This window comes from Salmo salar, chromosome 15 (genome assembly GCF_965601325.2).
Source record: "Salmo salar chromosome 15, fSalSal1, whole genome shotgun sequence".
Lineage (NCBI taxonomy): Eukaryota > Metazoa > Chordata > Actinopteri > Salmoniformes > Salmonidae > Salmo > Salmo salar.
The window spans coordinates 22,244,076-22,257,067 of record NC_138305.1 but is presented as its reverse complement, the minus strand read 5'-3'; the positions used below and the strand labels follow the sequence as shown (position 1 = coordinate 22,257,067).

Sequence of the window (12,992 nt, the reverse complement as noted above, 5' to 3'; positions counted from 1 at the left end):
TATGTTAACGTGGGCAGTTTTTTGCACTTTTCTGGGATGCTTGATTTTTTTCATTGCTTTACTGGAAAGCTTAGAATAAGTAGACATGCTCATGTTATTTATGTAGGTGTAGGGGGAGCTGCACACAGTGGACTGTCTGCTAGGGCACACCGCCTCAGTTCTGACAGTATAACTTTGGTTCATAGGTACATGATTACTGCTGTGGGATCAGCAAAGGCATTCACGGCAATAAGAGGGACATAAATTAGGTTACTTACATTGTGTCTTCCAACGTCCCCTGGGATAATGTACATTTGCTGAAGCATTATGACAACTCAGTGACAACGGTAGGGATTAACTGAGCTGGGTTTGGGTCATTGATAAGTCACTGTCTCAACGCAACCTTATAATGCTGTGAAAGAATCCAGGAACCCAAATGATTTGGGTGGAACCCAACCTCCTTATAAAACAAGCTTTGTTTCCAGAAGGTATCAATATTGTCAATAAAATGTTACACCCACAGAGCTGTAATAGTCTCGTAGCCAGTTATGGAGGGGATAAAAGTCTGCCACGATTTAGGGAGGGCACAGGGCCAGATATTATGGGGTGTTTGTTGGTGTCAAGTAGAGACCCAATCAGTTCTTTTAAAATCCATCTTCAGATGTTCTGAGCTGCCCTTCATAATGTCATTGAATCCCACATGAACTATGATAGACTCAAATTCCTGATGCAGGTTTAAAATGTTCGGGAGCAGATTATTGATGTCCGATACACATGCTCTTGGATAGCACAACGTTTGTGCTCCAGGGACTGAGACATTTCTCACCATTGTACTGTCCAATACAACGGCCCGGAGAAGGAAATGGAGAAATCCTCCCACACGATTCATTGAACCTTTTCACGAGAAGCAGGATAGAGTACGCCCCCAGCTGCTCCCGGCGATAGGTCCAGACCTCCCACAGCAGGCAGTGCCTTGTCAGATCCAAAAGAGAGGGAAAGGAGTCGAAACTCGACGACAAAAGCTGCTGCTGGCGTCAGTGTAGTTGGGAGTCAGAACCGCCCATCGCAGACACAGGCAATCCCATCGATGAAGCCGCAGGTAGATCAGGCACCAATGGGAGCGATGCTATTCCTTTATATCAATCTGGTCCGAACGAACCTCGCTGATTGGAACAATCTTCTTGCTGTTCTCAGTCTACTCCACTACAAGATGGAGGAGGAGAAGCAGGTAGAGAAGACTTTTCTTGGCAGACAAGTTCCAGGAAGCACAGACCAGTCAGATAAGGACAGATAGAGACTAGATCCAGGTAGCACAGACCAGTCAGATAATGACAGATGGAGACTAGATCCAGGTAGCACAGACCAGTCAGATAAGGACAGATGGAGACTAGATCCAGGTAGCACAGACCAGTCAGATAAGGACAGATGGAGACTAGATCCAGGTAGCACAGACCAGTCAGATAAGGACAGATAGAGACTAGATCCAGGTAGCACAGACCAGTCAGATAAGGACAGATGGAGACTAGATCCAGGTAGCACAGACCAGTCAGATAAGGACAGATGGAGACTAGATCCAGGTAGCACAGACCAGTCAGATAAGGACAGATAGAGACTAGATCCAGGTAGCACAGACCAGTCAGATAAGGACAGATGGAGACTAGATCCAGGTAGCACAGACCAGTCAGATAAGGACAGATGGAGACTAGATCCAGGTAGCACAGACCAGTCAGATAAGGACAGATGGAGACTAGATCCAGGTAGCACAGACCAGTCAGATAAGGACAGATGGAGACTAGATCCAGGTAGCACAGACCAGTCAGATAAGGACAGATGGAGACTAGATCCAGGTAGCACAGACCAGTCAGATAAGGACAGATGGAGACTAGATCCAGGTAGCACAGACCAGTCAGATAAGGACAGATGACGACTATATCCAGGTAGCACAGACCAGTCAGATAAGGACAGATGACGACTATATCCAGGTAGCACAGACCAGTCAGATAAGGACAGATGACAAGGCAGGGAAACGTCCATCAGCCCCGAGCGGCGTCCAGCCATAGGAGTTGAGAACTAGAAAGTTCCAATTTGCATTTTCCCCATAAGTTCGAGCAAAATTGACATTCGCTTGCTAAGGATAGCCACCTTATTCCTGCAATCCTTCGCTAGAAAACAATTGCCACATTGGAAGACCGCATTGTCAATATTGTCCTGGACAAGAGCGTAATAAACACAGCTTCTACAGCGCTGGAAATGTTAGTTGGCTATTCCAGGCGAAGCGAGCTCCATTACAACCTAGCTAGCTAGCTGGTAGCAAATGTTGACACTAACACATTAATAAAAAATAAAATAAAGTAAAACTTGGGAAACAGCAGGCTGAAGCCAGGACAGCGGAGTCAATCACCACCTTCCGGAGACACCTGAAACCCCACCTCTTTAAGGAATACCTAGGATAGGATAAAGTAATCCTTCTAATGGAATGTTTGTTCACGAGTATAATTCATTGGCTGATCCCTCGTGATGACCTGGATGGAATTATTTGATCCTTCCTTAACCTATAGGAAGTCCCACTCAGCTGACTTCTTCAAAATGGTGAAAGTCCTCAATGGTGCTGCCCTTGCTAATACAGGCTTTTGGCCAGTAGAGGCCTCTATCATTCTCTACAAGATCACTTATTGTATACCTCTTTCCCCCCCATCACCTCCTCCCCCCCCCCCCATCACCTCTCCCTCCCCCCCCATCACCTCTCCTTCCCCCCAATCACCTCTCCTCTCCTCCACCTCTCCTCTCAATCACCTCTCCTCTCCCTCTCCCCCATCACCTCTCCATCACCTCTCCCCTCCCTCCTCTCCATCACCTCTCCCCCCCCCCTCTCCATCACCTCTCGCCCCCCCTCTCCATCACCTCTCCCTCCCCCTCTCCATCACCTCTCCCTCCCTCCCCATCACCTCTCCCTCCCTCCCTCCCCATCACCTCTCCCTCCCTCCCTCCCCATCACCTCTCCATCACCATCAGGGTGGTGCGGTCTGCCCAACGCACCACCAGGTGCAAACTACCTGCCCTCCAGGACACCTACAGCACCCGATGTCACAGGAAGGCCAAAAAGATCATCAAGGACAACAACCACCCGAGCCACTGCCTGTTCACCCCGCTATCATCCAGAAGGCGAGGTCAGTACAGGTGCATCAAAGCTGGGACCGAGAGACTGATAAACAGCTTCTATCTCCAGGCCATCAGACTGATAAACAGCTTCTATCTCAAGGCCATCAGACTGATAAACAGCTTCTATCTCAAGGCCATCAGACTGATAAACAGCTTCTATCTCAAGGCCATCAGACTGATAAACAGCTTCTATCTCAAGGCCATCAGACTGATAAACAGCCATCACTAACATATGAAGGCAGCAGCCTCTCTACAGACTTGAAATCATTGGCCACTTTAATAAATGGATCACTAGTCACTTTAATAATGTTTACATATCTTGCATTACTCATCTCACATGTATATTTTGTATTCTATACCATCTATTGCATCTTGCCTATGCAGCTCGGCCATCGCTCATCCATATATTTATATGTATACAGTCTTAGTCCATCCCTTTACTTAGATTTGTGTGTATAAGGTAATTGTTGGGGGATTGTTAGATTACCTGTTAGATACTTCTGCACTGTCGGAAATAGAAGCACAAGCATTTCGCTACACTCGCATTAACATCTGCTAATCATGTGTATGTGAACATTTTTATTTGATCACCCTTCCCATCACCTCCCCCCTCTCCCATCCCTCTCCCATCACCTGCCTCTCCCCCTCCCATCACCTCCCTCTCCCTCCCATCACCCTTCCATCACCCTTCCATCACCCTTCCCATCACCCTCTCCCATCATCTCGCCCATCATCACCTCTCCCCCTCCCATCACCCTCTCCCCCTCCCATCACCTCCCATCACCCTTCCATCACCCTTCCCTCTCCCATCACCCCTCCCCCATCACCTCTCCCCCTCTCCCATCCCTCTCCCATCACCTGCCTCTCCCTCCCATCACCCTTCCATCACCCTTCCAATCACCCTTCCCATCACCCTCTCCCATCATCTCGCCCATCATCTCGCCCATCATCACCTCTCCCCCTCCCATCACCCTCTCCCCCTCCCATCAACTCCCATCACCCTTCCATCACCCTTCCCTCTCCCATCACCCCTCCCCCATCACCTCTCCCCCTCTCCCATCACCTCTCCCCCCCTCCCATCACCTCTCTATAGCCTTGTGAATCCTCCTCCCATCACCTCTCTATAGCCTTGTGAATCCTCCTCCCATCACCTCTCTATAGCCTTGTGAATCCTCCTCCCATCACCTCTCTATAGCCTTGTGAATCCTCCTCCCATCACCTCTCTATAGCCTTGTGAATCCTCCTCCCATCACCTCTCTATAGCCTTGTGAATCCTCCTCCCATCACCTCTCTATAGCCTTGTGAATCCTCCTCCACTGTGGGTAGTTGGCCTCTGATTCGAACCCTCCTCCCCGTGCCTTGGCCTGCTGTGCTACGCTGACGGTACGCGTGTCGATGATGTAGCCGCGTTTCCCCGCCCGCAACGTGGCGTTGATCAACTTCTCGTCTTCCTTACAGCGACGCCCGTTGGTGCCGGTCAGCGGCTGGCCTGAACGCATCATCACCTGGGGACAGAGAGCGGTCAGGGGTCAAGAAGTAGACACCACAGAGGAAGACAGAAATTGAGCATTTTTGATTGGTTAAATTAGGTTGTTATATTTCACTCTTGCTACGGTTCTATCTGACCAAGTCACTGAATAAAAATGCCTGCTAAGTGACTAAAATGTCAATGTATTTACGTCACGTGCCACTGTCCATACAGAAAGATTAGACTTTCACTACCTTCTACAGGCTTGAAGGAAAACGCCGGCTAAACTTTGAACACTGAGCTAAATAAATACATGATAGAGAAGAAGCCTTGAACAGGAAGAGTGAAAGAGATTGGGTTGTGAATCAGAAGTGAATGGTTCTCTGTGGGAAGACAGATGGACATCTGGGGACTAGGGGGAAGGAGGGGTTGAGATAGGGGGAGACAGATGGACATCTGGGGACTAGGGGGAAGGAGGGGTTGAGATAGGGGGAGACAGATGGACATCTGGGGACTAGGGGGAAGGAGGGGTTGAGATAGGGGGAGACAGATGGACATCTGGGGACTGGGGGAAGGAGGGGTTGAGATAGGGGGAGACAGATGGACATCTGGGGACTAGGGGGAAGGAGGGGTTGAGATAGGGGGAGACAGATGGACATCTGGGGACTAGGGGGAAGGAGGGGTTGAGATAGGGGGAGACAGATGGACATCTGGGGACTAGGGGGAAGGAGGGGTTGAGATAGGGGGAGACAGATGGACATCTGGGGACTAGGGGGAAGGAGGGGTTGAGATAGGGGGAGACAGATGGACATCTGGGGACTAGGGGGAAGGAGGGGTTGAGATAGGGGGAGACAGATGGACATCTGGGGACTAGGGGGAAGGAGGGGTTGAGATAGGAGACAGATGGACATCTGGGGACTAGGGGGAAGGAGGGGTTGAGATAGGAGACAGATGGACATCTGGGGACTAGGGGGAAGGAGGGGTTGAGATAGGAGACAGATGGACATCTGGGGACTAGGGGGAAGGAGGGGTTGAGATAGGAGACAGATGGACATCTGGGGACTAGGGGGAAGGAGGGGTTGAGATAGGAGACAGATGGACATCTGGGGACTAGGGGGAAGGAGGGGTTGAGATAGGAGACAGATGGACATCTGGGGACTAGGGGGAAGGAGCGGTTGAGATAGGGGGAGACAGATGGACATCTGGGGACTAGGGGGAAGGAGGGGTTGAGATAGGGGGAGACAGATGGACATCTGGGGACTAGGGGGAAGGAGGGGTTGAGATAGGGGGAGACAGATGGACATCTGGGGACTAGGGGGAAGGAGGGGTTGAGATAGGAGACAGATGGACATCTGGGGACTAGGGGGAAGGAGGGGTTGAGATAGGGGGAGACAGATGGACATCTGGGGACTGGGGGAAGGAGGGGTTGAGATAGGAGACAGATGGACATCTGGGGACTAGGGGGAAGGAGGGGTTGAGATAGGAGACAGATGGACATCTGGGGACTAGGGGGAAGGAGGGGTTGAGATAGGAGACAGATGGACATCTGGGGACTAGGGGGAAGGAGGGGTTGAGATAGGGGGAGACAGATGGACATCTGGGGACTAGGGGGAAGGAGGGGTTGAGATAGGAGACAGATGGACATCTGGGGACTAGGGGGAAGGAGGGGTTGAGATAGGAGACAGATGGACATCTGGGGACTAGGGGGAAGGAGGGGTTGAGATAGGGGGAGACAGATGGACATCTGGGGACTAGGGGGAAGGAGGGGTTGAGATAGGGGGAGACAGATGGACATCTGGGGACTAGGGGGAAGGAGGGGTTGAGATAGGAGACAGATGGACATCTGGGGACTAGGGGGAAGGAGGGGTTGAGATAGGAGACAGATGGACATCTGGGGACTGGGGGAAGGAGGGGTTGAGATCAGGAAGTGAGGTCAGTTCCCCTTAAGGGAGTAATCAGGGTTTAGTATCTGGTTACCTTCTTCCTGTTGAACTTTAAAATGTAAGGATTGGAGAGAGAAGGAGGAGTGTCCTAAAGTGCGATGGATATAACTGTGATGGTGAGAAATGTTTTGCTGTCTGAATTACAGCTGTAACGACCCTTTGGGAAGGATAAAACATGGTTAAGCTTCTCTAGTGTCCATGGGTTATTTACTCTGAAACATAAGAACCTAACAAAATATATATATATATATATATATTTTTCTTTTATAGAAATCTTGATTGTGACATGCAAAATATTTTGAAACAATGGACTTATGAAACAAATACCAAAAGACAGTTTGTGGGTGGAGTTTCCCTTTAAGATCAGCCTCAAATAGATCAATTCAGTTGGGGTTTAATACCTTGAAAAGCCAAAAGGACTTCAAGTCATTCTGCCACATAAATTATGAACATTTCTCTATGGTGCACTACATCGACTATAAACTCAATTTCCCATGGTGCCGTGCACTCCTCTCACCATGCCGTTCTTCTTGTGATAGTAGCTGAGTACGGGGAAGCGTCCCCCGTGGCGGAAGGCGGCAGCTTTCCTTAGGGTGTCGTCATCCACATCTTTAGGTACGGCCACCAGAGGAGGGTAGGAGGAACACACACTGTAGTCCTTATTCACGTCACTCAGACGCCACTCTTCAGTCTAGGAGAGATGGATGGAGGGAGAGGTGGGGAGGGGAGGGAGAGGAGGGAGGTGGGGAGGGGATGGAGGGAGAGGAGGGAGGTGGGGAGGGGATGGAGGGAGAGGAGGGAGGTGGGGAGGGGATGGAGGGAGATGAGGGAATACAGGGAGGTGGGGATGGATGGATAGAGGGAGAGAAGGATGGAGTAGCGAGGGAGGGGGGGAATTGATCATTAAAATACTTAAGGAAAGCTGGGGTTTTGTATATCACTGTGATATCTGCTGATGTAAAAAGGGCTTTATAAAAACACTTGATTTGACAGAACATTATTGAGAATTAGCATAATGAAAGAGCTGTTTTCCTTATTTGACAAATAAACCTGGAAACATCCAGATCTAATTAGAAAGAGCCATACAACACGCAGAGGTAATTAGAAACAGCCATACAACACGCAGAGGTAATTAGAAACAGCCATACAACACGCAGAGGTAATTAGAAACAGCCATACAACACGCAGAGGTAATTAGAAACAGCCATACAACACGCAGAGGTAATTAGAAACAGCCATACAACACGCAGAGGTAATTAGAAACAGCCATACAACACGCAGAGGTAATTAGAAACAGCCATACAACACACAGAGGTAATTAGAAACAGCCATACAACACACAGAGGTAATTAGAAACAGCCATACAACACACAGAGGTAATTAGAAACAGCCATACAACACACAGAGGTAATTAGAAACAGCCATACAACACACAGAGGTAATTAGAAACAGCCATACAACACAGAGGTAATTAGAAACAGCCATACAACACAGAGGTAATTAGAAACAGCCATACAACACAGATCTAATTAGAAACAGCCATACAACACACAGAGGTAATTAGAAACAGCCATACAACACAGATCTAATTAGAAACAGCCATACAACACACAGAGGTAATTAGAAACAGCCATACAACACACAGAGGTAATTAGAAACAGCCATACAACACAGATCTAATTAGAAACAGCCATACAACACACAGAGGTAATTAGAAACAGCCATACAACACAGATCTAATTAGAAACAGCCATACAACACACAGAGGTAATTAGAAACAGCCATACAACACACAGAGGTAATTAACTCAATATACACCTACTGTACAAAACATTAGGAACACCTGCTTTTTCCATGACAGACTGACCAGGTGAATCCAGGTTAAAGCTATGCTCCCTTATTGATGTCACTTGTTAAATCCATTTCAATCAGTGTAGATGAAGGGGAGGAGACAGGTTAAAGAAGGATTTTTAAGTCTTGAGACAACTGAGACATGGATTGTGTGTGTGTGCCATTCAGAGGGTGAATGGGCATGACAAAATACTTAAGTGCCTTTGAACGGGGTATGGTAGTAGTAACCAGGTGTACCGGTTTGAGTCAAAAACTGCAACACTGCTGGGTTTTTCACACTCAACAGTTTCCTGTGTGTATCAAGAACGGTCCACTACCCAAAGGACATCCCATCAACTTGACAACCGTGGGAATCAACATGGGCCAGCATCCCTGTGGAATGCTTTCGACACCTTGTAGAGTCCATGATGACCTGATGAATTGAGGCTGTTCTGAGGACAAAAAGGGGGTGCAACACAATATTAGGAAGGTGTTCTTAATGTTTTGTACACTCGGTGTATTATCTAAGCAGGTTCCATTGTGAGCAGAGCAGCCCTACATACCATGGACTCCAAGTCTTTGAAAGCATCCTCTGGAAGGAAAGACTTCCATCCATCCTCGATGACCTGAAACATGGGCCGGTAGAAGAACGGGTACATCAAAGAGACAGAGTCCAGTGTGGACAGAACCTAGAAGAAGACAGGAAGACAGGCAGCGTAGCCTAGTGGTTAGAGCGTTGGACTAGTAACCCGAAAGGTTGCAAGATTGAATCCCCGAGCTGACAAGGTAAAAATCTGTCGTTCTGCCCCTGAACAAGGCAGTTAACCCACTGTTCCCCGGTAGACCGTCATTGTAAATAATAATTTGTTCTTAACTGACCTGCCTAGTTAAAGGTAAAATAAAAATTGTTGATTATGCACTCTATAGTGAACGAATGCACACTTCCTGAATGTGACCATAGCTAGTAACCTAATCCCCAAATTACTGCGCACAGCACATACAAGCCTGGGATATCAACCACTCAGAGTTTACCTTAGTGGGAGTGACCATATAATTCTATGGGACCTACTGATTAAAGTATTTGTCATCATTTAATTTTAGCGAATCACGTGACTGATGTGTGGCTCTGTGCTTTGCTAGTGTAAAGGGGAGAGTTAGGGGGAAATGTGTTGTCGGAGAGGAATGGTGGGTAGATTAAGACAATTTATTGGGGGGGGGGGGGGGGGGGGGGGGGGGGGGGGGGGTTCTTCCGGCTGTCTGTGTCGGCTAACGAATGCCAAGTTTGACTCGTTGGTCCACCAGACTCTTCACGCATTTAGGCGGAAGTGTCTGGGAATGAGATAAGAACCACAGAGAAACTCCTCAGGTTGGGATTAATACCAGAGTCTAGTTTACTGGTCATCCTGCATTGTTCCTATTCATTCCATTGCTGTTCTAATATAAAACATGGCGACTATAGTCCCTCCTGACCTCGATAGAGCTGGCGATGTTGAGGCACTCTTCCATGCCAGGGATATCCAGCTGAATCACCCTGAGGTCTTTACACTTGACTATGATGGTGCCCAGAGACCCCACAAACCTGCAGACAGGGGGAAGAGAAGGTTAACACTGACCATAACCCCTCACCCCTCCTTACTCTCACCCTGATCCCTGAACCTAAACCTGATTGCTTACCCCTGATCCTAACCCCTCACCCTGATCCTAACCCCTCACCCTGATCCTAACCCTCACCCGACCACCTCATGTCTTTATACCTACTAGCAAGTCCCTAACCCCAAATATCTCCCTACAACCCCATTGTGTTGTCCTGTGCACACACACACACACACACACACCTCTTCTCTATGGGGTCGATGTTAGCATGCAACAACCAGATGCTGAGCCTGGACCAGAGCTACCAACCACCCACCTCTTCTCTATGGGGTCGATGTTAGCATGCAGCAACCAGATGCTGAGCCTGGACCAGAGCTACCAACCACCCACCTCTTCTCTATGGGGTCGATGTTAGCATGCAGCAACCAGACGCTGAGCCTGGACCAGAGCTACCAACCACCCACCTCTTCTCTATGGGGTCGATGTTAGCATGCAGCAACCAGACGCTGAGCCTGGACCAGAGATACCAACCACCCACCTCTTCTCTATGGCGTCGATGTTAGCATGCAACAACCAGACGCTGAGCCTGGACCAGAGCTACCAACCACCCACCTCTTCTCTATGGCGTCGATGTTAGCATGCAGCAACCAGACGCTGAGCCTGGACCAGAGATACCAACCACCCACCTCTTCTCTATGGCGTCGATGTTAGCATGCAACAACCAGACGCTGAGCCTGGACCAGAGCTACCAACCACCCACCTCTTCTCTATGGCGTCGATGTTAGCATGCAGCAACCAGACGCTGAGCCTGGACCAGAGATACCAACCACCCACCTCTTCTCTATGGCGTCGATGTTAGCATGCAACAACCAGATGCTGAGCCTGGACCAGAGCTACCAACCACCCACCTCTTCTCTATGGCGTCGATGTTAGCATGAAGCAGCCAGAGTTCCTCTGTGTTGTCCTGTCTGGAGCTCAGTATGAGGTGATGTCCTGTCAGACAGAGAGTTCCCTCCACTGTGGGCAGGAAGGGCCTCCTCAACACCACCCCATCCACTCTGGGGGTCTTAATTAGCTCAGCAAACTCCATTTCCTAAAACAGAGAAACAGACAGCCTACCATGAGGTGATAGTGTGAGTTTGCTAGCCTTTTTGTATTTGTTAATTAACCAGGATAGTTCACTCAGTTGCACTTGCAACTGTTTTTCACTTCACCGGAGTAGAGCAGCCAAGGAGTGCAGTTTCTTTATCACAACAAGAAATTATAATTTAATGTTTGATAGACAGGTGCTTGCAATACTAGCTTTGGTCACCTAGCTAGCTACATGCTCCTGGTGAAAACTTACTGGCAATCAAATTGTGCTTTCAAGACAACTGGGAAAAAAAAATAAAATAACGCTCAAATTATGAAATCAGTGATCTTCAGGTCGGGAAGTCTGAGCTCAAGAAATACCGCGTTCAAGACAACCGGGAACTCTCCGACTTCCGTTTGTTCAAGACAACCGGGAACTCTCCGACTTCCGTTTGTTCAAGACAACCGGGAACTCTCCGACTTCCGTTTGTTCAAGACAACCGGGAACTCTCCGACTTCCGTTTGTTCAAGACAACTGGGAACTCTTGCTGCAAAAAAACCCCAGCTCCGACTACGAAAAATATTTACGTTTCTGTCAAATCATCACTGACGTCATGATTTGACCTTTTTTCCCCCTTCTTCTCCTCCCCGAGTTCAAAAAACAAAATCATAATGGCAGTGACCTTCAGGTCGGAGCATTTATAAAAGAGACCCGGGTTCCCAGGTAGATTGAACGTTCGGAAGTCGGCGATTTCCGAGTTCGCAGTTGTTTTGAACGCGGCATTAGTTGTATTGAAAACACCATAAGCTAAGATAGGTAACCAACTCTGAGGAAAGAGTGACAACCCTAATGCCGCGTTCAACAACAAAAAACAGCGAACTCGGTAAAATACGAGGTCAAATCAAGACGTCAGTGATTTTCGGGTCGGAGTTTTAGAAAGAGGCCCAAGTTGGTTGACTGTTCAAATCGATTTTTTTCCCCCCAGTTGGGAGACATTTTATTTTCTCTCCCGACATCCCAGTTGGTTTTAACGCACTGAAGTCATTTTTGGAACTTCTGTGACTTTACTATTCATTTATTTATTTCACTTCTGTATATTTAACATGTTTCCCATGCCAATAAAGCCAATTAATTGAATTGATTTCCGTGTACCCAGTTGTTAATAAACGCCTCATAAACCACAGCTCTTAGCTAGCTCCCCTAACGTTAGCTAGCTAGCTGCCTAGCCGGTAGCTAACTAACGACGTACGCTAGCTAGTAGGCTAATGTTAGATCATTTAAGCTCATACAAGCATGTATCTTCGGTAACAGAATAAAGTAACGTGCGGTGGACCATAGTTGAGGTTTTTTTCAATCAACAAATGACAGATTTAGCTAGCGAGCTAACTTCCTATCTAACGTTAACTAGCTAGCTGCGTAGACACTGCAGCGGAAAGTGTAGCCAAGTGGATGATATCTTTTGTCCGATACATTGGTTAATCAACACGTCCTACAATACCAATTTAGATTTTAAATGTAACTGGTGTAAACACTAGCGTCCTACCTGGCGCCTCTACTGATGTTTGACAAAATGTACTGGTTGGGCGAGAATGAATTGCGAATACAAAAACATGCCGACTGGAACAAGAGGACATCTGACATTATGGTTCCCGAACAATTTGTGTCCGATATCTGTAGAAATTGACAATCAATGGAAAAATATTTCTAATTCACAACGACACTATAGATGCTACATATACAGTACCAGTCAACAGTTTGGAGACACCTACTCATTCAAGAGTTTTTCGTTATTTTGACTATTTTCTACATTGTAGAATAATAGTGAAGACATCAAAACGATCAAATAATGCATATGGAATCATGTAGTAAGCAAAAAAGTGTAGCAAAATATATTTTAGATTTTAGATTCTTCAAAGTAGCCACCCTTTGCCTTGATGACAGCTTTGCA

General features: G+C 47.7%; 1 protein-coding gene across 2 annotated transcripts in view; it reads right to left on the bottom strand.

Moving 5' to 3' along the window:
* mtmr9 (myotubularin related protein 9) overlaps positions 1-12,736 on the bottom strand; it is a 40,071-nt gene extending 27,335 nt beyond the window's left edge. Inside the window, exons 1-6 of one of the 2 annotated variants that reach the window (XM_045695515.2) lie at positions 12,588-12,736; positions 10,881-11,065; positions 9,850-9,958; positions 8,943-9,068; positions 7,067-7,240; positions 4,426-4,643 (exon numbers count right to left, since the gene is read on the bottom strand). In XM_045695515.2, the coding sequence (XP_045551471.1) occupies positions 4,426-4,643; positions 7,067-7,240; positions 8,943-9,068; positions 9,850-9,958; positions 10,881-11,062 (809 nt within the window). In that variant the 5' untranslated portion in view covers positions 11,063-11,065; positions 12,588-12,736. Of the gene's footprint in view, positions 1-4,425; positions 4,644-7,066; positions 7,241-8,942; positions 9,069-9,849; positions 9,959-10,880; positions 11,066-11,317; positions 11,469-12,587 lie in introns of those variants that run through there. The other variant, XM_082961612.1, reaches the window with a different exon arrangement.
* Between the last annotated feature and the right edge of the window lie 256 nt (positions 12,737-12,992).